Source organism: Leopardus geoffroyi, chromosome B3 (assembly GCF_018350155.1).
Source record: "Leopardus geoffroyi isolate Oge1 chromosome B3, O.geoffroyi_Oge1_pat1.0, whole genome shotgun sequence".
Lineage (NCBI taxonomy): Eukaryota > Metazoa > Chordata > Mammalia > Carnivora > Felidae > Leopardus > Leopardus geoffroyi.
Genome location: NC_059337.1, coordinates 137,674,012 through 137,698,615, shown reverse-complemented (window position 1 = coordinate 137,698,615; position 24,604 = coordinate 137,674,012). Strand labels below are relative to the sequence as shown.

General features: G+C 51.3%; 1 protein-coding gene, 1 long non-coding RNA gene and 1 other non-coding gene across 3 annotated transcripts; 1 reads left to right on the top strand and 2 right to left on the bottom strand.

The window, feature by feature from the left end:
* Positions 1-2,522: 2,522 nt before the first annotated feature.
* On the bottom strand, positions 2,523-22,063 carry LOC123584264. The gene is made up of 5 exons (XR_006705284.1): positions 21,968-22,063; positions 20,757-20,930; positions 18,239-18,332; positions 15,565-16,353; positions 2,523-2,922 (listed from the first exon to the last, which is right to left on the bottom strand). It is a non-coding gene; the product is annotated as an uncharacterized LOC123584264 (long non-coding RNA).
* On the bottom strand, positions 3,982-4,088 carry LOC123584514. Its single transcript, XR_006705482.1, has one exon. It is a non-coding gene; the product is annotated as a U6 spliceosomal RNA (small nuclear RNA).
* Positions 22,064-22,161: 98 nt separating the features above from the next.
* GSC (goosecoid homeobox) lies at positions 22,162-24,212 on the top strand. Its single transcript, XM_045451966.1, has 3 exons — positions 22,162-22,613; positions 23,084-23,343; positions 23,662-24,212. The coding sequence occupies exons 1-3, from the start codon at positions 22,259-22,261 to the stop codon at positions 23,815-23,817; spliced, it is 771 nt and encodes a 256-aa protein (XP_045307922.1). The 5' UTR covers positions 22,162-22,258; the 3' UTR covers positions 23,818-24,212.
* Positions 24,213-24,604: the final 392 nt, after the last annotated feature.

The window sequence follows — 24,604 nt, the reverse complement described above, 5'->3', positions numbered from 1 at the left end:
CTTCTATCGATTTTCTGTTTCTTGAACTTCTGCTGTGAGCGTGTACTAGTTCCCTGATTATAGGGAAACAATTATTTTACAAAGGGGTTTTCATACTTTAAAGAGTTGGAAACCACTAGTTTGGGGATAGAGAGCTTATAGAGCAAGAAAAACAAATTCGAAGGTGAATGGATGGGGCCAGGCCTGTGAGGACAATGAGAAAGTGGCCGAGGGGGCAGGGCGAGGGGCTGGGTTTCCAGTGACCTGATGGCCAAGGCCAGATGAAATGGGAGTGAACGCCTGTCAGCTCCACCCCATTTTTTGCTCTGTAAAACTGCAGGCCTGATGTTGCCAGATCTTTTGGCTAAGTGAAAATAGATATCTACATTTTGTTATTTGAAATCTTTACAGAGTTTCCAATGCTGGCAAACTCACTTTTTAAAAAATGTTTAAACATGGTGCAGTTCAAATCAACCATCTGTGCAGATTAGATATGGCTCCTGGGTGGCCCCTTGATATCCTGTGTTAGGACCTGGGTTCCTTATCTCTTTCACCTCCACATGCACACTCCACAATCACTAAGATCAGGTCCAGCCCTGAAATATTTCTGAAATAGGAGACACCACCAATTTCCTCCTTCAGTTCAGATTATGGGCAGCCTCTCCATCTGCCCTAGTTTTAATCACATTGAAACCGTCACCAAGTGGGTGTATCCATCCGTCTGTCCGTCTGTCCATCCGTCCATCTTGTCTGTCCATCCACCTATCCGTCCATCCATCCGTCCATCCATCCATCCGTCCGTCCGTCCATCTTGTCTGTCCATCCATCCATCCATCCGTCCGTCCGTCCATCTTGTCTGTCCATCCATCCATCCATCCATCCGTCCATCCATCCATCCATCTTATCTGTCCATCCATCCATATATATGTCCATCCATCCATCTGTCCATCCATCCATCCATCCATCCATCTGTCCATCTTGTCTGTCCATCCATCCATCCATCCATCTGTCCATCCATCTGTCCATATTATCTGTCCATCCATCCATCTGTCCATCCATCCATCTGTCCATCCATCCATCCATCCATCTGTCCATCTTGTCTATCCATCCATCCATCCGTCCATCCATCTTGTCTGCCCATCCATCTATCCGTCCATCTTGTCTGTCCAGCCATCTATCCGTCCATCCATGTATTTACTCTGACAACAGCTATCTTTTGGACATCTCCTAGATGGCAAGTAGTGCCCCAAATGGTGGAGAGAGAACAGGGAATACGACCAAGCCCTACCCTTAAGGAGCATGTAACACTCTAGGGGAGGAAATAGACAATTACAAACAAATGATCTGATGTCAGATGGGGGAGGTGTGCTATCTAAAAGCTGTGTGAAAGGAAGAGGTGAGGGGACAGCATTGCTTGAAAGGGTGGCCAGGAAAGACCTTCACACATGGTGTCTGAATAAGACCTGCTTGCTAAGAAAGAGGCAGCTGTGCAAACACGGAGAGTGAACTTAGCTTCCAGGCAACAGATGGGATAACAGCAGGTGCAAAGGCCCAGAGACAAGAACGGGATGATCTAGATTTGTTGGGGGAAGTCTGCTAATCCTCTCCTGCGAACCCACACCACGCAGACTTCCTCCCTGACTCCACTGTCAAGCACTTTGTTCTGTGTTATCTCCTAACTCAGGCTGGGGGCCAAGGCCATTCTCCACGGGTCCATCCCACAGGGCTGGTTTCCAGGGAGAAGACATCTTTCACCCCCAGCAGAGATCCCGGGCAGGTTCCTGGTCTTGACCCTCCTCTCTGATCTTCAGTGGTTATCTTCTCCTGAGAGAGGCCCCTCCTCCACCAAAGGGCCTCCTTCCTGCTCCTACAGAGCAGACCCATTAACTCCTTTCTAAAGCCATTTGATAAAAACCCCAGATCCTGTCACCACCTCTACCCGCTGTTCACAGGACACTCACCTTCCAGCTCCAACCCCTCCCCACCCTCTCAACCCTACCCTTGCAGCCCAGGCCCCCAAACTTCCCAGGCCCTTCTCTTGATATCTGACCTTCATAGGCGTGGTCTGTCCTCTTAGCAACAGCATCTCCCCCTTTAATTCTAGCACCTTCCTGGTCGCTTGGTCCATAGCATGGCCTCACCATGGGCCTTGTCCCATTTCTCTGCCCCTCCCCACCGTCTTATTGGTCTTCCGCTGGCCCCTTCCTGCCTCCCACAAACACGAGCTCCTTGGCTGGCTCAGCTTCAAGCTTCTCTACCCTGGTCCTGCCGTCTTTTGTAACCGCTACAATTCCAGGCCGCTCAGCGCACCAGCACGTGTAGGGTGAACACCATTGAATAATTAAGTCCTTGGGTTGATCTGGGCACTCAGAATGGTCTGTCTTTGAGCTCGGAGTCATCACAACAGACAGGCAATCTCTTCTTTCCAGCATCTTCTTTATGCATTTATCAGAGGCACAGGAGTTGCCAGCGTTGGTCCTAATCTATGCTTGCTCGGGGCGGGGCTGTTCAGTATAAATAGAACCCTTGTATGGGGTGGTCACTCCCTGCCAAGTGGCCCACCTGGCACACAGCCACACCTCCTTGTTGTATAGATAGAATGACCGAATTAGCACCACGAGTGAATGAGTGAATGACCCTCCATAGGGCACCTCACACAGACCATTGCAACGACCCAAGAGACAGATTCCCTGGTCAAATCCCATCTTACCGTCTAGGAAACATGAAGACTGAAGGTGATTAAATGATCTGCCTGACAGTCACGAATCTAATAAGCGGAAGCGTTGGGATTTCAACCCGCCCCAGTCTTTGTTTCACGGTCTAATCCCCGTGCGGTTCCACGGGGTGGCCACCAGCCACAGGTGGCTCCTGAGGACTCGTCCACATGCGGCTGGTCCAAATCTAGATGTGCGGTGACGATAAAACACATTCCAGACTTCTAAGCTGTAGTGTGAAAAAGAGAATGAAAACTATCTCATTGATGCTTTTTACATTAAAGGTAGGCTGACATGAAGGCATTTTGGATATATCGGGTTAAATAAAATATGTTGTCAAAATTAATCGCACCTGTTTCTTTTTACCTTTTTAATGCAGCTACTAGACAAGTGGAAATCGCACTGTGGCTCACGTTACGTTTTTGTTGGACAATGCGGGTGAAAGCGCCCAGCTGCCTTGTTCTACCAATTCAAATGCAAACGCCTTCATCTTCAACATCCTGAATAATGCGCACCCAGGGCTGTTGGCCCAAGGCTCCGTTCTTCGTCCCCCTCGGTTCGTCTCTCTTCCACCCACTGGAATGATTTAGTCTCGGTGTATCCCAAACCCCGGGGCTGCTGCCTTGCTTTTAGCTGAATATCGTGGACAATATTTACCTTGGAGATGTCTCCGACCTGGGGAGTTGGTCCTGAAGTCGGAACGTGGAGCTAAAATCGCTCTAGGCAAAATTATCCACAGAAAGCCCTCCAAGTTAGCATGCGGTAGTGTGTCCCTGGTTTTGTGCACGCGGATATGTATGTATACATGTATGACAGACTCAGTGACATACAGTAGGTAACAGTACAGAGCAGAACATTGGTTTGCAAAATTTTCCCACCTATTATTATTTTGATTAACCGCTTGTGCGTAAGTTGCAGATATTGGGACTTATTACTTTTTTGTTTGTTTGTTTTTGAGACAGAGAGAGAGAACGCATGCGTGCACGTGAACATGAGCGGGGAGGGGCGGAGAGAGAGGGAGACAGAGGATCTGAAGCAGGTTCTGTGCCAACAGCAGAGAGCCCGATCCAGGGCTCGAACTCACGAACCGCGAGATCATGACCTGAGCCGAAGTCGGACACTTAACTTACTGAGCCACCCAGGCGCCCCGGGACCTTTCATTTTTGAATGTTTCAGTACATATTTCTTTTCTTTTTCATTTGACTCACTTTATTGCAATATTCACTTCATTGTGGTCATCTGAAACAAAACTCGTAATATCTCTAAGGTATGCCTGTACAGAAATTCTAAACATCTGGAACGTTTCATGAATTTGCATGTCAGCCTTGTGCAGGGACCATGCTAACCTTCTCTGTATCGTTCCAATTTTAGTCTCTATGCTGCTGAAGTGAGCACTCAGTATATATTTTTTAAGAACTAGGGGAACCTGGGTGACTCAGTGGGTTGAGCGTCTGACTCTTGATTTCAGCTCCAGTCATGATCTCACAATTCTTGGAATAGGGCTCTACACTCAGCAAAGAGCCTGCTTGGGATTCTCTGTCTCCGTCTCTGTCTCTCTCTCTCAAAATAAATAAATATACTTAAAAAAAAAAAAAAAAGAAGCCTGTTCTCTTATGTAATAGTTACCATTATGAAATCCAGGAAAGTTAACATTTTTATAATATCTGATATGCATTCCATATTCAAATTTCCCCAATAACGTCTTTCCGAGCAACTTTCCCTGAATCCAGGATGCAAACCAGTATTTCATGCTGCATTTACTTGTCACGTGTCCTCGGTCTCCTCAGTCTGGAACAATTCCTTAACCTTCCTTTATCTCGCGTGGTATTGGCATTTTTGAAGATTACGGGATAGCTGTTATGTAGAGTCCTCCCCTATCTGGATATGTCTGAATGATACACATATGCAGCATAAATGACCCTGTATCCTTCCCACTATATCCCACAGGGGCTGGTGGTGTTCGTCCGTCGTCCCATCCTGCTGAGGGTAACTGCGATCACTGACTGAGGCAGTCCTAGATTTTCTCCCTTTTATTTTAAAGAGATTTTTTTAAATGTTTATTTTGAAAGAGAGAGAGCATGGGCAGGGGGAGGAGCAGAGAGAGAGGAACCCAGAACGAGCCCAGAGAGCAGGAGCCTCGCACAGGGCCTGATCCCACGAACCAGGAGATAATAACCTGAGACCCGAGATCACGACCTGAGATTTCATGACCTGAAATTAAGAGTTGGACGCTTGGGGCGCCTGGGTGGCGCAGTCGGTTAAGCGTCCGACTTCAGCCAGGTCACGATCTCGCGGTCCGGGAGTTCCAGCCCCGCGTCAGGCTCTGGGCTGATGGCTCAGAGCCTGGAGCCTGTTTCCGATTCTGTGTCTCCCTCTCTCTCTGCCCCTCCCCCATTCATGCTCTGTCTCTCGCTGTCCCAAAAATAAATAAACGTTGAAAAAAAAAAAAAAGAGTTGGACGCTTAACGGACTGAGCCACCCAGGCACCCCATCTCCCTTTCAATTATTAAGAAATCTCTGGTCTCCTTTTGTAATTGATAAGTAATCTGTAGCACAAGACTCTGATAGTGTGTAAGTATCACATTTCCTAACAATTTCACCCAGAGGTTTTAGCATCCATCCGTGATTTGTGCCCTGAACTGAGTTTTATTAGGATAGCTGCAAATTATTTTTAAAGCTGAAAGAGGGAGGGGAGGGAGTGGGGGGAACACAGGTGAGCAGTTGCATTTCCTTAACATAAAGGCCTGGAAAATGTTACTCCATTGTATGGAGAATTTTTAATCCGCAAAGCACGGTTTGGGAGGAAGGGGCAAGATTAACCAAGATGTGGTCTCTGCCACTGGAGCAGCTCACGATCAGACGGGGGACACAAAGCAGACAGAGCACTGAGGACACACACACACACACACACACACACACACACACACAGGAAAGGAGGGACAGGAAACCGTTAAGTGAGAGCTTCAGAAGAAACCCAGCAGCCTGGAGCCGCCTGCTGGAGCCTAAGGTTTGCCCAGCACATAGGTACCGAGTAGGGAAAGCGTCCCCCCCATCCCCAGTGTCATGGATTGATGGGTCCCTCCCAAATTCATCTGTTGAAATCCTAACCCAATACCTCAGAACATGACCTGATTTTGAGATAAGGTCTTTCCAGGGGAAATCAAGTTAAAATGAGGTCGTCAGGCTGGGCCTTAATCCAGTATGACCTTCGTCCTTCTAAAAGGGAAAAATCTGGACCCAGACATACACACAGAGGGAAGATGCTGCGAAGGGAGAAGGTCACCGACAATCCAAGGAACACCGAGGCTTCCAGAAACCTGGAGGGAGGAGGCCCGGAACAGATTCCTTCTCAGCATCTGTTCTGCCAACACCTCGATCTCGGATTTCCAGCCTCCAAACTGTGGGACAATACGTTTCTGTTGTTTAGGTCATTCCATGGGTGGCACTTTGTTACAGCAACACCCACCGTCGGCAACATGACCCCACGTTCATGGGCTGCAAAATGTTGAGGGAAGAGCCCGGGCTCGAGTCAGAGCCTTGGGGTCATGGCCAGGTTGTACCACATCACAGCTGCTTAAGCTCAGGACAGTCTCTTTGTCTCTAGTCTTGGTTTCCTCATTTGTCAGTAGAGGGGAGTCCGAAGGGGCGCCTTGCACTCCACTGGGGCCATCGTGGCTGGCCGCCATGGCCTCATCCAGTCTTTGCTGACTACGGGACTCCACCACGGGAACCCCTTCCCTGACTCTCACTCTGCTGGGTAGGGTGGCATTTTTACTCCCTTTCACCCTCAAGGTCAAGCTCATATGGGGCAGAACTAGGTCAAGCTAATACGGAGCAGAACTAACACAAGCCAGTTATCCAAAATGCCCTGGTGCCGTGTCAGTTGGCTTATCTTTCTGAGATTTAACATGATCTATGGTGCACGAGGCATGACAGGCCTTGCCTGTCACTGTCATGGCCTAGACTGTGTCCCCCTGAACCCAGAACATTACAGAAGCCTTCCCGGTCTCCCCAGCCCTCTGTGGAAGTGACCACTCAATTTCTTTGCTCTATAATTGCTTCTCTCTGGGGCCCTGGTTGCCTTCCATGGGCCACTGTTCTAAGCAAAGGGAGGCGGTTAAGGAGGGGAGTGTGGAGGGTCTCACCCTGGAGCCACCCTGCCTGAGTCTCATTCCTGACTTTGCCCTGAACTAGTTGCGTGACCTTGGGCAGCTTCTCCAGCCTCCCTGAGCCTTAGACTTCCCTTGTGTAATAATAACATGGTTCTTGGCTGGTTGTGAGTATTGGCTAGGGCCTGGCATATAATCATCATTCAATAAATGTCAGCTATTTGTAAGGCTTTTATTTATTTTTGAGAGAGAGAGAGAGAGAGAATGCAATTGGCGGAAGGGCAGAGAGAGAGAGAGAGAGGGAGACACAGAATCTGAAGCAGGCTCCAGGCTCTGAGCTGTCAGCACAGAGCCCGACACGGGGCTCGAACTCACGGACTGTGAGATCATGACCTGAGCCAAAGTCGGATGCTTAACCTGCTGAGGCACCTAGGCACCCCTCAGCTATTTTTGTTAGCGTTGGGAGCCAGGATTTTGGTGTAGGAAAAAAGATGGGATCTGAGTTTAAAAAGGTTAAATATAACCTGAGTTAGGATTAGAAACATCAGAACAAACTCATGGTATATTTTATCCTTTAAAAAATGATCTGGATTTTTTTCTTTACTCTGTTAACTCTAGATCTACCGAAAAGACCCGGAACAATATCTAAAACAGTATAAATGAGCATCCCCAGCATCAGACTATGGTCTCTAAATACTGTTTACTGTCACTCAAAGAAACCAGGAATGGTTGATTCCAGGTCTCGGGCAGGAAATGAACTCGATCATTCTGGAACATCCTGTGAAACAAGAAAGCAGGGCAGCCATGAAAGACGACTGAGCTGTCAGTTTAGGACTCAGAAGCAAATTTGGGAAGGTTCCCATTCGCCAGAGACAGGAAAATGTGAGCACCAATAGGAAAATGAATTTCAGTATACTGAAACACATAAAATTAAATTAAATCCAGGGGCGCCTGGGGGACTCAGTCGGTTAAGCCTCTGACTTCAGCTCAGGTCATGATCTTGTGGTTCGTGGGTTCGAGCCCCGCGTCAGGCTCCGCGCTGACAGCTCAGAGCCTGGAGCCTGCTTCAGATCCTGTGTCCCATGATGTCCCCAGCCCCAAGGCCAGCAGTTAGCAACCTTACCGGGAATGTGGGGCCTGCTACTTGGCAGAGGGCTGCCCACATTCCAAGGCACTAGCAACCTTGCCCTGGTTTCTAGAACATTCTTTCATTGCTGGAGGCAGCCTGGCTGGGCCTGCTTCCCAGCTCTGTGCAGCTGGCCTGGTTGTCAGTCTGTCCGCGTCATCAGCCCTCCAGGCGCAGGGGGGCACCCCAGCCCTGCCACAGCCCTCTTGGGAGAGGAAGAGAGCTAAAGCGATCTGGCCACATCCCACACCTGCCATCAGCTCCAATTCTTCCAAGCACTCCACACTGTCCCCAGTGCTGCAAAGGAGGAAGGGTGGGGCAGGGATCCCCAGACACAGCGGCCCCCTGGGGCAGTCGGCAAAGTGCTAACCACTCCCCTGGTGTCAGCAAATGGGAAGCAGAATGATCGAGAAGAAGGCAGCCAGGCAGCTATCCACCAGGTACCTGGTTCAAATCCTGGTCTCACCCGCCCACCATATCTCTTAATTAACCCTACCTTAACACCTGCTAAGCACCATGCCAATGTCACGTGCACATCTGTACAGACATACCCACTTAGCACCTTCATTCTTACGTGATGAGATTTTTTCATTAAAACTTTTTTAAGGTTTATTTATTTTTGAGAGCGAGCGAGAGAGAGCGTGAGCATGGGAGGGGCAGAGAGAGAGAGAGGGACAGAGGACCCCCCATGCGGGGCTCAAACTCACGAACCGCGGGATCACGACCTGAGCCAAAGTCTGATGCTTAACCGACTGAGCCACCCAGGCACCCCTATGTGATGAGATCCTCAGGCTAATGTAGCCATAGAGTAATTTCTATGATATATCATTTTCTCACGTGCCCACGAAGGAAAGCGCAAGCAACGTTAAGTTGTTTTCCTCTGACCAGAGTCCAACTTCTGTGAATTAGGTCCCTGTGTTTCCATAGAGCATCACCGTCTGGGCCACCATGCCTGTGAAAGCTATTCCTAACCAGCTCCTTTATTCCTCACAACCACCTAGGTGGACAGGATGACAAGTAGCCGCATTTTATAGATGCAAACACTGAGATCAGGGAGATTCAAACCCCCCGAAGGAAGCTAACCCAGAAAGCCCTTGCTGAAAATTTCCTTTCTCTGCATCACCTCTTTGCCTCCCCAGGTGCTGAGGCGCAAACAATACCGGCTTTGCGGGGAGATTTGGGTTGGTCTAAGACTTCTGCTCCTTTCTCACAATCTGTATGATCTATACCGCTTCATCTTCCAGGATCCCATTTCCTCACGTGCAAATGAGGATAATAACGCAAGTGCAAAGGCCTTTAAAATCTATTAAAGATAAGGAAATACTATCAAGATTGTCTTTATCTCAGCCCTTGAAGAGGACCGAGGTTAATTTTCAGAGTCACTTTGAGTAGCCATACAACGCCTTGAGTCTTAAAGGTACTCGGGGTCTTAGAAAATGCTAAATCCGAACATCCAGAAAGCCTCCCCAGGCTACCATTTGGTGAGCAGGCTCTGTGAGGGCACAGGTATCTTGCCTTCTTTCCTGTCCAGGCCAGAATGCTCCCATTGGCTGGACCCCTTCTAGGCACCTAGTAGTTATCATCCATCCAACAACCCGAGAGCGGTCCTCACAATCTCACACGGATGATTCTTGAGGCTCTGAAACCCCAGGAACCCTCCCTGGCACCCTAATGACCTGGCCATGAGTTGGTGAAACCAGGATTTGGGCTCAGGTCTGAGTACGGTGGATGGTCCAAAATTTCATGACATCAAAGTTACATGCCCTGATTGTCAGCACAAGATCAAGCTGGCTCACCAGAAAAAGCCTGAGCAGGATCTGTGGCTATACAGACATCAAAATCAAACTGGGCACCTACATTTGAGTTACGAGTTTACGCGACTCCGTGTAACTCAGACATTTGTGTTCCGTCTGCTGCAACACACTGAGCTGTGACAATAATGTCCCGTCCTGTTCACTGCACCAAGAGCTAAGATCACCTGCTTTATTTCTCCTTAGCCATGGCTTTTCACTGCTGGAAATCTCTTTGAGCGTAAGGGACTTACCATGAGGTCAGGGACTTTTGCAAATTCGTCTTTTCTGCCCCAGCATGTAGCCCAGTGCCCAGCACGCAGAAATTCCTTACAAACTATTTTCAGCTCAGTTTCACAAACATCCACTGAGCACCTACCTCGCGCCAGGCACTGTTAGGTGCCAAGGGACAAAGATGATTATAATTTTAAAGGCTCACTGGTCTCTCCAGAATTAAGGGGAACTTAAGGCAAAGTTGGGATCCTTGTCGCAGAATGAGAAGAAGTGACTTACGCATCTGATCGGTAAGTTTGGGGACTAGAATCCAATCTTAAGACTTTAAACCTATAATGTGTCCGCGTAGGAGTCCCGTCCTCTTCACACCCCCAGCCATTGTCCAGGAACCCAGGGGAGTGAGTCATTAGCGAGGGGGACTCCTTTCCAAGGATGTTGTTTGCCTGTGATGAGGTGTTAGTTGAGGAAATGGGGATGGGGGTGGGGTGTAGTCGCTTATCTCATTATTTGTTTGACCTTGGTCCCCTTTCCCTGGAACACTGCCCATGCAGAGGGGGAAAGGAGTTTCAGATTTTGGAGATACTGGGTTTCAATGCACGTTGAATTTTAATGTCACAAGTAAAACACGAATGCTGTGTCTTTGTTCAAAAGTAAAACATTAGCAGTAAGGCTCAAGTCCTCTTTAAGTATCTACTCCAATCCTAGCCCCTCCTACAAGAGGTGACTGGTCCTGTTAATTCACTGGTGGACCTTCTAGATCTTTCTCTTTTGTGCGTTTATATATTCATTTCTCAAACGCCATACAGCACTTACCGTGTTCCATGCATTGTTCTAACTGCCTTCCAAACGTTAACTCCTATGAACCCATAGTCAATGTTGCTGTTGTATATGTGCGCGCGCGCGCACACACACACACACACACACACACACACACACACAGAGTCATAATATTTCAGATAACTTAACTTTGCCATTCAACAAGACATCTTAGAGATCTTTCCATATTAGTACATACGAGATGGCCTTCTTCTCCTCAATGGCCGTGTGGTTATTTATTATGGGTGCGTGCTGCTTTATCTAAGGAGTACCCTACCGGTAAACATTTAGGTTGTTCCAAATGAATTTCATTATCCCTCGTGAATATCCTTCCGCAGACCTTGTGTATAGCATGAGTGGAAGGGCTTGCTTGGGCGGATTTACTCAGGGGGTCTTAAATCTTAACCTTTAGTAGGTTAACCTATGAATAATATAGGCCACGCCCAAAGAGGTTTGGGGCAGGGTGGCAGGGAGGAGGAGGGGAGGGGAAGAGCCTGGGGTCACAAGTGAACTCTGACCGAAAAACTGCCCCTTCCGCACTGGCTTCCTTGGGAGGCAAAGATACCTCCCGAGGTGTGTGCACAGCTTTTCCGGAGGACCCCACCCTCCCAGCGAAGGACCCCACCCTCCCAGCAAGCGGTCCCTCAGCTTCTCAGACTCCTCACAGCTGGAAGCCCCCTTGATTTTTCCCACAGTGGGGTTGGAGTCAAGCTGGTTGTTTGAAGAAGCAGGCGCTAGGCTGCACCAGGACGGGTCTGGTGGAAGGAGCCCCAGGCTACCAGGAGGCCCAGCCAGGAATGATGGCACCCTGACCGCCCCGCTCTGAGACCTGGGGCGAAGTCCTTAGACTCCTCTGACCCCTCGTGGCTCCCTGTTGCTTTAATCTGAGAAATCAAGGGAGGTAGTGAATTGCAATTCTTTCTAAAAAAAAAATTTTTTTTTAATGTTTATATTTATTTTGGAGACACACAGAGACAGAGCATGAGCAGGGGAGGGGCAGAGAGAGATACACAGAATCTGAAGCAAGCTCCAGGCTCTGAGCTGTCAGCACAGAGCCCGACACGGGGCTCGAACCCACAAACTAAGAGATCATGACCTGAGCCGCAGTCGGACGCTCAACCCATGGAGCCACCCAGGCGCCCTCGGAGAATTGCAATTCGTAAGCGACACACCATTTTCCTTGGGAATTTCCCCGGGAAAGGATTTGAGGCTTTTTGTTGTGCAAGGAACCAAGCCCAGGCTTCTATCTACACCACTGCAGATAGTTAGGCTCTCCTGTCCCTTGATCTATTTGTGTGCAAAAGCTGGGGGCCCTAATGGTAAACGCCCCTTGAGGTGGCAAGGACTTTCCGCCCTACAAATGACAAATGACTGCAGCTGCTCCACGGGCACACACGCTGGCTCGCTCGCCCTGAGAACAGGATCATTCGCACCCACCCCCATCTTACAGACTCGAAGACTGAGACTCCGAGAGGGCACAGGGCTCGCTCCGGCTCACACGGCTCGTGGGCATCAGAGCTGGAAGGCAGCCTGACAACGAAGGTGGGACTTTCAGCCACCACACCACCCACGGGAGTTGGGGCGGGGGGGGCAGGGACTCTGGAGTCGGGAGCTCTGGAATGGAATCAGACAGGGACCGTTGAGCGTGTTGCCAGTGTTCAACATTTGCTCTTTTGCAAGAGAGTCTCTCCTTGACTCGCTTTGTCACCGTGGAGGGGCAGGGAGTAGTAACCGCAGACTGAAAACAGGACCCCCAAAGGTGGCGAGGGCCCACCCCCAATTCCTGTCCCCGCTTAGGGTCTCAAAAGCAGTTTTTTCAACTACCCGAGACCCATCTACCCATCCCAGAGGGCCAGCTTTGTCCAGACAGCTCTGCTCCCACATCGCCACGCGGCCCTGAACTGGATCCTGACCCGTTTGGCTGCACCGCTGGGAAGTGGGGACGCATCTCCCCTGAACACAGTCAGAACACAAGCTAACGGTGACCAGCGGCCGACGTCTGAGCTAAGAGGGGATTTGCAGCTGGTTTCCTGACCGCTCCCCCATTTCAGAGATGGGAAAAGGAAGGCTCCAGGGGAGACACAACCGGGGAAGTCCTGGAGAGTCTTCCTGCTTTCTTCATTAAGACAGTGGGACGCCCCACCCAGATGTGTCAGACCTCAGGTTCAAAGGTGACCATCGGCCTACCTTGGCACACAGGTGTGGCTGGAAAGCCCAAGGCTACCTGCACACCAGCGCACTCTTATGCACACGTCAGCCGCATGATGACCCCAGGCGGTGTCTGGGAGAACTAACTGCCTGGGGTTAACAGATGGACAGCCCTTCTCCCTTACCCGCTCTTTTATCTACTTCAGGAGAGCACCCACTGTGGCTAATTAACACTCCCCTGCTAACGATCTTTCGCCTGGAATTTGGGGAGGAAGTAGAAGCAAGGAGGTGGGGAGGGGAAGGGTGAAAATGTATTCTCTCCTTAAACAAGTGATTTAGCACACGCGCACGGGGCCAAGTGCCGGTTCCGCCCATATGGTCCCAGCTCAGAGATTTCCAACCCTAAGAGGACTCGTTCTGCAGCACAGGAAGGCCCGACGGTCACCTCCGGGGTCTTCAGGGTGGCAGAGGCCACGTCCGCACAACCAGACAGGGAAGCCAGTGTGGCCTCGCGGAGCCAACAGGGGAAGGCCACGTAGGAGGGGGAGAAGAGAGCCGGCGAAGGCACCAAGACTGAGCGGCACAGAGCAGGGGCCTTCCGCGTGTGGCCAGAGTCCTGACAAACTAGGGTGGGGACAGAAGGGAGGAAAGGTAACTTGGGGCCAGGGAACAAAAGGTGTTGTTCAGCCAGCTGATGAGCGGGGCATTTCCTTGTTTTATAGAGCCCGACGCAGGGCTCAAACTCATGAACCAGGAGATCATGACCTAGGCTGAAGCCGGACGCCTAGCCTACTGAGCCCCCCGGGCTCCCCTTTTCGCTCCATTTTCTAGAACAAACAAACTAGTCGTTCGCCCTAATTAGACCTAGTCATGGCCAGCCCTCAATACCAGTTTCTCCAGCCTTATGCCTCAAGATGGAGATGTTTGCTCCCATTTAGAACATACGCCCATAAAAAGGCAATTTGTTCCTAGGTCGGGAGACTAGGTCAGCCCCGACAGAGATCCAAGGAGCGAGATTTCACAGTGACTCCAGCTTTTGGAGCGAGAAATATTCAATAAAGAATTTCCCTGAAATATGGAGGGGTGTGCATTCGCCACACATATTCAATATCTACCTTTTCCTCAGAAACGCCAGAATTCCCCTGCCGCGCAGAGAGCTGTGGAAGCAGCCCTCTCTGCCGCTGCGCTTTCACTGAAGGACTGGAATGGTGAACAAGTTATTTCAAAACTTATTTCAAGTTAAGCATTCACTTGATCACCTAGTTTAGCTTGGAAAGCTACTTTCTGAGGGGTTGGGGGGGGGGGAAGAAAAAAAAAGAAAAAAAAAAAAAAGAACGGCCGCGGCTGAAATCAGAATGTGGATAGCATTATCAAAAACTTATGTTCCCATCTCAGAGTCAACCGGAGACACTTTAAGATTCAAATAAGTCCAGAATCCTAGAGTTTCAGAGAAAGCATTGTCATTAGCTGGGCATGAAAGTGTTTGTTGACGTCAGCATTCTACTTGCAAATATCGCGTGGACCTACCGGGCAGAGCTGAAAATGACTATATCTACAAACCTTATGAGAGCGGAATGAAATGTTCTTCGGGGACCTGTTAAAAAAACCTGCGAGGTATCATGTAGACAAGAGGGGTTCTTTTCAGTTCAACTGTCCTGTGTTTGGCTCATATACTCAATTCCCCAAGCGATCATTACTATGAACAGACTACTTTTTCCCATAATACATAAATTACAAACAACCCAATGACAGGGGAGACGGACTCTTGTGATTTTAAATCCAAGACCTTCTGGTCTGCAGAAAGAATTTTACTGCTAAGTGAAACCAAATCCACCTCGGGACCCAGCATCATTCAGTTTTTGTCCCTGGGTGCAGGCAGACACCCCCAAACAAGAAAATAAACACAACCTCCAGAAAGGAGGTGACCAAGGAGCTGGTATTGGGATTGATTGGCCCAGAAGTGATCAAGTGTGCAAAATGAAGGCGGGGAGGGGCTGAGGGAGGGTGTGTGTGTGTGTGTGTGTGTGTGTGTGTGTGTGTGTGGAGGGCAGTGTATTCCAAAACTCTCGATCTCCTGGCTAAGAAAAGAGAATAAAAGCCCCAACACAAATCAAACAAACTGAAAGTTGAGGTTGTTTCTGGGAATTCTCCTTTTTCCTTTCGGGGACAGAGAACTGATCTGAATTATCCAGGCACCCTGGGAAGAGCTCAGCCTGTTCCTCCCACAGCAAAGCCAGGTTCCAGTTGAGTGACAGCATCAGACCCTCTGGCTGGTGGGATTGAGCAGGTGACAGGACCTGTGACCTCTGGACCTCTGAAAGTGGCTTCCCTCCCGCCTGCCACTTCCCATGACTTCATCCAACTCCTTAGGCTTTTCGGAAGCCTTGATTTCGGCACGGAAGCCTTGATTTCGGCACACAACCGATGGGCAAGGGAGTCTAGCTGCTTCTTTCAAAGGCAGACAGGAATGAATGGGCCCAAGTAAGTGACCTTTTAGGAGTTGAGAAAACTATTCAAAACCGTCACTGACAGTGATGCTGGGGCAAGTAGGAGCCTCCCTTGGTGACTGCTTTGAAGGACAAGACACATCTGGGAACATGTTTGTTAGTTTCCTCGTTCTGATGTTGAAAAAGAGCTAGTAAAGTTACCTGCTATCCATCTCGCATCCAGACCTGAAGTTGACGTATTGTCCAATGACCATTTCATCAAGTCCTCTCTAAAAAGATGAATACACGTTACACATATCTCTGCTGGTAACCAACCTTTCTGGACACGGAACACGGCCACCCAGGCATGGCTGTCTTTCCCCATAATTTTCAGTTTTATTTTCTAATAGTCTTTCCTTCAAAAACAAAACAAAACAAAAAACCCCAACCCACAACTTCCCAAATTATCTCTTGAGTATTAAGTCTTCCTTTTTCACCCCCAATGCGTATCTCGCCTAGCTAACTTTGATCACAAACACATTTCGGCGTAAGTTCCTAAAAGTTAAGCAGCTGAAAGCTACGGAAATATTTTATTAGCAAATCAATTGTTTTTCCAAGAACTTTACAACTACGGCTAACAGGAAAAATCTACCCTTATTCATTTCAAAATGGGCAGAAGGGTAAGATAGGAATGTAGAATGCTGAGGAAAAAACAAAACAAAACAAAAGTCTGGTGCCTTCTTTAGGTTATGAAATACGTCCTTTCCTTTCCGGTTTGCTGACCACAGTAAGATGTGTTGGAATGCGTAAGAAATGTAAATAAAACACCTCCTCCTGTCTTTCCCGGCCAGTCTTCTTTCTTAATCACATTTTGTCTCCCGGACGGTCTCTCTATAAAGAAGATCTCACTCTGCTTGGTGGCTCAACTGTGCACAAACTGGTCTCTGTTGCTTCCTGTCTCCCCTCACTGCTTCCAGAACTTCACAGAGGGGCGAGGTCTCTCGGGAAAGTCTGCGTAGGACAAAGCTGACGTATAGGATAAATAGGGTAGGACCAGGAGAACACGGGGCTTGAAGGGGAGGTGGCCGCCACGGCAAGTGTGTGGCCCCGTCTAGCACCCGGGGTAACTGGTAAGCTACAGCTGGCTCTGTAACCAGCCTTCCAATCCACATTCCAAGCTTGTTTACGGAGACGATGGATATATGAGCAACAAATGGGTTTATGCAGATGTATACGTGTTTCAGAAACACTGGCAGCCCAGAGGGGTCTCTGAACTGCGCCCCATGCAGACTTTGCCTTTTCCAGCCACAGCCTCCCGCTGAGAAAGACCCCCCCCCATGCGTGACTCAGACGTGCCATTTTGTGTCCAGCCATCCCGTGCCCACGGATTCTCCTCCCAGACTGATTTTTGCATCTTAATGGGTTCTGTGACACAGAGCCATCTCGCCGCTAACATCCTGAAGCGATACCTAGATTTTTAACACCTATTTGCGTGTTGGACTGATTGACTCGGCTCTAAGATAAGCATCTAATGACAAGGCAGTCAGTCCCAGTCCCGCTTAAGTGTCCTCTCAGATGGGCTGGCTTAAAGAAAGATGACAGAAAATGTTCTTTAATAACTATGGTTTATCCATTTCTTTCAAATAGTAAGTGGCACATTCTCCCTTCATTTGCAGCTTTTAATCCCAAATGGACATCGCTTTTGAAATATCCTCTTTCTTTCTTTTTCTTTCTTTCCTTTTTTTTTTTCTCTCTCCCTGAGGCTGCCACTGGAAAGTTGAAATCTAGCAAGAATGTAATGGTAGATGCCAGCTTTCTGAATTACAGGGTGACTGCCTGAGCTGATCCTAAAAAGCGAGTGTCTTTTTTATACCGCATAAAAGGCTGAAATGTTTACATATCAAAAGGCTATAGGCCAATTTCTGTCAAAATTACACATGAAGTTAAGCAGTACAAGCAATTTATTTAAACACTAGTCATTGTAGAAAAATTCAAAACCATATGCTCTTTGAGCAGCTTTTCACAAATGCATTTGACCCATGACTTGGCTAGACATACAAGCTTCATAATTTACTCTAAATTTCAAATCCCCTTGACGTTTAAATAAAAGATCTTCATTAATGAGGTTTACATGAATGAAAACTTTAGAAGCTGATATCGGTGAGCGAGGGGCTTCGGGAACTGTCTGTGCACTCGCTCTAATTTTCAACTGACTGACTTTGCTAATCATTTCAAGAGAAAGTTCCACTGAGAACAAATTATCGGCATTTGCATTCTGCGAGCTGCCAAAGCAATGGTGCAGTCCCTTTGAAACAAACTTTGGTAAATAGCTCCGCTGAAAGAGGATTTCTCCAACCCTGAAAACCCAAGGCTATTTTTTTTTTCGGATGCTTTGGGAAGACGTCATTTTTCGCCACCCTTTTCTCCCCCCCTCCCCACCCCCCTCCACACACCCCGAGTTATGTTGAATTTTCCTAACACCTTGATTATTTCGTCCTCCGAGGCTCAGTGCGCCTGTTTGGAATGTTGCAAAACTTGCGGCAAAACTCAGCCTAGTAAGGGTCCCTATATCCCGGTTGAATGGGCGCGCTGCCCTTAAGCAGGGACCGCGTCTACACCTGGAGCTGTACTCCACCCACCCAACCTCACGCGGAAAACCCCCTGGGGCTACCGGAGGTGTCCTCGGAGCAGCAGGGCCATGGACCGGGGTTTGAGCACTATTTTTGAGGCACTGGATTTTTTTTTTTTAAAGCCCACCTACAAACAATACAGCCGATTTGCCCTGTGGAGACCGTCTGGGGTCTCAACACCGCGCACCCCCCAGCAGCCGGGTCTGTGCATTGTTCCTAATTCCTCTGACCCAGCTAATTCGCCCTCCTCCGAGGGGGCTCCCTACCTTTGTAAAGGACACGCCGGCTTTTTGCCCATGCCACGAAAAATCTTCTTAAGGGCATCCGATTATGAGCTGTGCTCTGTGACCGGGAGAGAGGCTGAAAGAATTAAGAAAAGAAAGTTCCTGAAACCGTAAGAAGTTGGGACCGCATATGCATTTTTTTTTTTTTTTTACAGCCATGGGTGCACGTGTGTGAGTGTGTGGAAGGGCAGTGGGCGACAGTTTTCTCCCTAATGAAAATATCTTGGGGGCGGGAAGAGATACCCAGACGCACACTCCAAATCTGGGCACTCGGTTTTAAATCAGAGAAGCAATTTAGTCTAGGCTCTATGAATCAATTTAGCGATGACTGCGGAGCAAAAGCGCCTTTAGAGATGCCGACCCGCACATATACCTTATGCATTCGGAATCCGCTGATCTATTCTTTAATATATTAAAAATGAGGGTTATTACCGGGGCGACGGACTCCTCAACAAACACATTTTCATAGACTTCTGGCATGGTGATTGCTTCGCGTGAAATCGTGTTTGGGTGATAATAAGTAAAATCAGCGGCGTGTTTATTGCACGTCCCACCTAAGCGCTTGCTGGCCGCCTCTGGCCGCTCCCGGTCCTCCCATGCTGAGCGGTGCGTGCGGGCGGACAAACAATCGCTTAGCAACACGAGGCAGGCAATTTGCGTGCGTTGCATTTGTTATTCGAATTGCGCCCGGCGAGGCTGGGCGATGATTGTTTGTTTGGCGCCTTGCGGACACTTGTGGGTTTGGGGCCCGCAGAGGACGCTCAGCGCGGACATCGCACCGCTGACTGCCTTCCCGGGCTCCTGCCTCCCCGCGGACACGGTGCAGCCTGCAGATCGAGGGGCAACGGGGATGGGGAGACCCCGCCTCGCAGGGGGTGAGCTCCCTGGGAGACTCAATGACTGGAGTAGAGCTCCGTCTGGGTCCCTGTGACCTCTTCCCGGAAAGTCCCTTCTGCAAGAGCACAGAGCTTTCTCACTCCCTTTTCCTGATCTTGGACCCAGCTGATAGAGACCCTGACCCGGGTGGGGGTGGGGATAGGCTGCCTCTTGGCCTCAATGAAAAGTACTAGAAAAATGTCCCCCAAGCTACCCCAGGCGACAGTCACCTAGCCTCGAGAATTCTCACAGTTTTAAGGGACCCAATGATTGTTGGCGTCTGTTCCATCCACTAAAAAATACCACGACCTAGAGAGGTATTTGCAAGGTGATTGATTTGCAAGGTGGCAACGTTGGGTCTAGAACTCTGACGCTCAGACTCGAGATACAGTGCTCTTCCTTCCAGGGGTCGGAGGGTACCATGAGAGGATTGCAGAAAAGCAAGAGGCGAAGTCTAGGGGGTTGCTAAATCTCATTATTAAAGAGAACAATGTACCAAGTGGAAGGAGGCAGTATGCTTGGGGGGGGGGGGGCAGGCTGCCTTATTTAAAAACTAGAAAGCACTCTTAAATTGGTGGCTGACGTCTCGGCACCTTGCGGTTCCGAACACCTCTGCAGAAACAGACGAGGACTCCGTCGCGAAACGCTTCTGCCTCCGCCCAGCTCAGCAAAGGTCTTAAAAAATCCACGCACGCACGGACGCACGCACGCACGCACTGCCCAGGGCGCCCAACGCCGAACACAAACGCAGCCAGAGTCGCCGAAGGAGTTGCGGCCCCTAGTTGTCTTTCATCAATCGCCCTGCAGAATTCAACCCAGGAAAGGTTGGCGGAGAATATGTGCCCGGAAACTGGTGATTTTTAAGTCTCCCAGAGCAAATGCCTCCATCCCTGGTTAGTAGCAAAGGGAAAGGGCTGCCCTTCTTACCCTAGACGTGACCTCTCTGAAGGAGAGGGTCACACTCCATCCCCGGGGAGCAGTTTTTATTGTAAAAAAAAAAAAAAAAAAAAAAAATCGATTGCCTCCCCAAACTGAGACCCATCTCGGTCTCGCCCTAGTCTCCCCCTACAACTACTTCTTAATCTGCTCAGCATTAGAAGCAAGGCTCCTGGGCCACGAGCGGGTGGGCCCGAGGGTGCAGAGTCCACGAAGGGAGGCCTAGGAGAAGCGCCGCCGCCTAGCTTCTCGCCGCCACGCCTGCGCGCGGCAGGGGTTGTGCGCCCCGGGCCGGACCAAACCCCCCGCGCCTTCGCTCCTCTGACCCGGGAACACGAATTGACAAGTGCCCTTTCCCCTTTGCCCTACCGCCCGGGAGGAGGCAGCCCACAGACGTGGCCTGACCGAAGCAACATCAGACAAGCCGGCAGGGACCCTTGTTAATTAGCCAGAGAGCTACAGGGAGAAAATGGGCGTGAGTTAAAAGCGGCCCTCCTTCGGGAAACCCGAGTTGCCCCCCAACCCGGCCCTCGGCTGTCTCGTTTGGGCTCGGCACTACCCCTTTTCCTGAAGCGGCTGGGGGTGCCTGCGCGAAGGGCCGAGAAAGGTCAGTTCTGCGAGACTGGGGCTTACGCCGGGCCCGCAGGACCTCCGGGGCGACTTTCGTTCCGCGCGTATCGTCGCCTACCTTCTCGAAAGGCGCTCTGCCGCCTGCGCACGGTGGTGGGCTTGGATGCGCCTCCGGCAGCTCCGGCGGACCGGCCGTGCCGCGCGGAGGATCCCGCAAATCACCGCGGCCGCCTGCCGCGATCAGAGTCCGGCTTGGGCCAGGCCGCCGGGGCTCCGGGAGTCCAGCCTGGGCCTGTTGGGCGAAGGACAGCTAGGTGGCCTGTCCCAGTCGGGGAACCGGCGAGACGCACGGGGGGAAATTCGACTCAGTTGTTGGGGAATGGGGTGAGGAATCCCAAAAGCCCCGTTTTGGGATTGAAAACAAAAACAGTATGGGGGAGAAGACACCCCATTTCCAAAAGCGATTTTTACCAAAGAAAAGAAAAAAAGCAAACAAACATAGACCCACCGGCCCCCACACAGGGAGCAGCGGGAAGCATCGCTTCTAGAATGCTGCTCTTGGTGGCGAATTTTAAATAGCGGCTGAATTTGGTGTCCGCTGTGTAAGGGCCTACGGGTTCTTATGGTAGATTTCAGAGACAAAGTGACTGCAAAAAATACATATATGCATGGATTTTAAGAACCACAACGCACCTCTTTCGTCGTTTTTGCCTTTAGAAATTTTGGCCTTTGCAAAAACAAAAAGGTTGGGGTGGGGTTAACCAGTTCCACTCGGGAGAAAACCTCAAGATAAAAAAAAAAACTGAGGTGAAATTAGGCGGTGAGTGCTTGGGGGCTCGGAGGAAAAGCGGAATTTTTAATCTTGCTTGAAAGAGGACGCAGCCCCTCGCATTTTCTAAAACAAAACAAATTCCGACGTGGGGAGAAAAAGTAGCCTCAAAGTAAAACTGGCCACAATGAATTTGAGTTTCTCGCAGAGGAAATCGCACCCAATAATAGGACCCAATCTGAGGGGAAAAAAAAAAAAAAAAAAAAAAAAAGGTGGGGGCGGAGAGGTCGGGCGCAAGGAGTTGTTAACTGCGCCGCACAATGGAATTAATGAGATTAACCGGAGTAATTAGGACGCCCGCCCAGCTCGGCCGGCCCGCGGCGGGGCCGCTGAATGGGAAAGATTAGGTTAATTTCATTAATTTGCAATCCACAATCCCTTTTCTGGCCCCCGCAACCCCCTCCCCTTGGCACCTCTCCCCCCTCCCCCTCCCCTAAAGTCCCCCCACCCAAAGGAACCGAAAGGGCCAAATCTGGTTCTGTTTGTCATCTGCATATTACCAGGAACTAAATCCAGGATGACGTCGACTCAGTATAAAACCAACAAGAGGTTCAGCTGGTCTAAACTCCGTCCTACCCGCGGGTTGGGTTCAGCGAACGCTGCCGAGAGGGGAGGGCGGGAGGAGGGAGAGCGGACGCAGGGGGCGGGGAGGGGCGCGGGGCTGCGCGCTCGCCCGCGCTCTCTTTCGGTTTGGTCGGCCGCTGGAGGAGAGTGGACCCCCCCCACCCACTTTGAGGCTTTTTTCCCCGGCGCCTCCCTGCCGCCCCCCGGTCCCGGCGCGGGGCTCGGGGATGCCCGCCAGCATGTTCAGCATCGACAACATCCTGGCCGCCCGGCCGCGCTGCAAAGACTCGGTGCTGCCAGTGGCGCCCAGCGCCGCGGCTCCCGTCGTCTTCCCGGCCCTGCACGGGGACTCGCTCTACGGCGCCGGCGGCGGCGCCTCCTCGGACTATGGCGCCTTCTATCCGCGCCCGGTGGCCCCCGGCGGCGCAGGCCTCCCGGCCGCGGTCGGCGGCTCCCGCCTCGGCTACAACAACTACTTCTACGGGCAGCTGCACGTGCAGGCGGCGCCCGTGGGCCCGGCCTGCTGCGGGGCCGTGCCGCCGCTGGGTGCCCAGCAGTGCTCCTGCGTCCCGACGCCCCCAGGTAGGGTCGCGCTCTCGCCGGCCTCCTCCGCCTGCCTCGGTCCTCAGTCCCTAGAGCGTGGGTGGGCGGCGGCGCTTGCTATTTTCACTTCGCGCAAACTTTTCTCCTTGCAAAAATAAACTTTCCCCACCCTCCCCCTCCACTTTTTTTTTTTTTTTTTTTTTTGCCGATCGGGCACGGGGAATTGTACACTTGCTGCAAACTTTAGGCGAGAGTTAGCGGAAACTGTAACTTAGTGCCTGCATGGGGAGACTAGGCTTTTGGGATTCCCTAGCTGGCTTTGGGAGTGTGCGCGCGGACGCTCTAGCACGTTTCCCCCATTTCCCTGCATCTTCGGTTTCCGCGCACCCCCGCTTCCCAGCACCCCCTTGCAGAGGATTTTCCAGTCGGAGTGCGTCGCGGACAGGCGGGCGGGCGTGTGCGCCCCGTGGCAAGGAAAGCGGCTGACCGTGCGTCTTACTCTGTCGCAGGCTACGAGGGCCCCGGCTCGGTGCTGGTGTCCCCAGTGCCGCACCAGATGCTGCCCTACATGAACGTGGGCACCCTGTCGCGCACCGAGCTGCAACTCCTCAACCAGCTGCACTGCCGGCGGAAGCGGCGGCACCGCACCATCTTCACGGACGAGCAGCTCGAAGCGCTGGAGAACCTCTTCCAGGAAACCAAGTACCCAGACGTGGGTACCCGCGAGCAGCTGGCCCGGAAGGTGCACCTCCGCGAGGAGAAAGTGGAGGTGGGCGCGCCTGCTGGCCCTCCGTGGCGAGATCGGGCCCCCGCCGCGTTTGCTCGGTTCTGCTCGGGTCTCCCTGAACTTGCAAAACATCCCGTGGAGGCCCGGAGGCTGCTGGAGGGCGCTTTAGGCCCAGGAAGTTGAATGGAAATGCGGAAGCGGGAGCGAGTCTCCTGTCCTTTTGTTGGCGTGCGCGCGGGGTCCCCGGGTTCCGAGCCCACGCCGGCGTCACGGCGGCCACGGAGGGCCCCGGGGGTGCCCCGGCCGTGGGGGAGCGCGCCTTTGATCTTAACTGTTGTTTTGTCGTCCGTTGCGCAACAGGTCTGGTTTAAAAATCGCCGTGCCAAATGGAGGCGGCAGAAGCGGTCCTCGTCGGAGGAGTCGGAAAACGCCGAGAAGTGGAACAAGACGTCGTCAAAGGCGTCGCCCGAGAAGAGGGAAGAGGAAGGTAAAAGCGATTTGGACTCGGACAGCTGACGGCCGCGGGCCGGCTGTGGCTCTTGACTAACTCGAAGGACTTGCACAGACAGACGATGCTACTTTCTTGCACACGCGCTGCCTTGCGGGAGGGGGCCGAGAAAGAGGAACGAGGAGCTGTAAATAGTGTACAGAGCCCGGAGGGTTGGCGCCTGGGGTCGGGGGTGCGCAGGGGCTCGAGCCCCGAAGTCCAAGGCCGCCAGCGCCTCGCTGCCCACCGTAGTATTTATAGTTAAGTTAACGGTGACGATACAATAAAGTGATGGCGATGTAGTCGGGCCACATTCTGTATTTCATGCCCACCGCCCCCCACCCCCATCTGAGGCCCAGAAAAGAAATCTACGTAGTTTGTAGCTTCAAAAGAAAAAATTGGGCAGCTCTGACCTGTCCGGGGGGGGGGGGGGGAAAAAAGAAAACAAGAAACCCTGGATAGGAAGCAGTCGCAGGACGGGTGTCTTGGTTTAAAATCCGTTTCGTCTCTAGGAAGGGGTGGAGAAGGACTTTGCCGGGCTGCTGGGGGTGGTAGCATTGCCCATGAGAGGGGACAACATGGGGTTCCTGCTCCCCCTCGCCCACAGGGAGAACCAGGACTCTTTTCCTCCTTGCCGCCTAGGGAAGCCCTAGCAGAAAGCAGGATCCGCCCTGGAGCTGGGGGATCCGGGAGCCTCTCCAGAGCCGGCTCATGGGTCCCTGTTCCCACGAAATCCCCAGGCCTGAGGGTGGAATTAGGTGGCGGGCGTGCCTCTTTCCCGACACTTTTCTGGATCTTTCATGGCCACTCCGCCGC

Excerpts from the sequence above, each read along its gene's own strand:
- GSC (XM_045451966.1), top strand. The coding sequence starts at position 22,259 with ATGCCCGCCAGCATGTTCAGCATCGACAACATCCTGGCCGCCCGGCCG. Across the intron at positions 22,614-23,083 it reads CTGCGTCCCGACGCCCCCAG|GCTACGAGGGCCCCGGCTCG; the intron begins GTAGGGTCGCGC and ends ACTCTGTCGCAG. Across the intron at positions 23,344-23,661 it reads TCCGCGAGGAGAAAGTGGAG|GTCTGGTTTAAAAATCGCCG; the intron begins GTGGGCGCGCCT and ends GTTGCGCAACAG.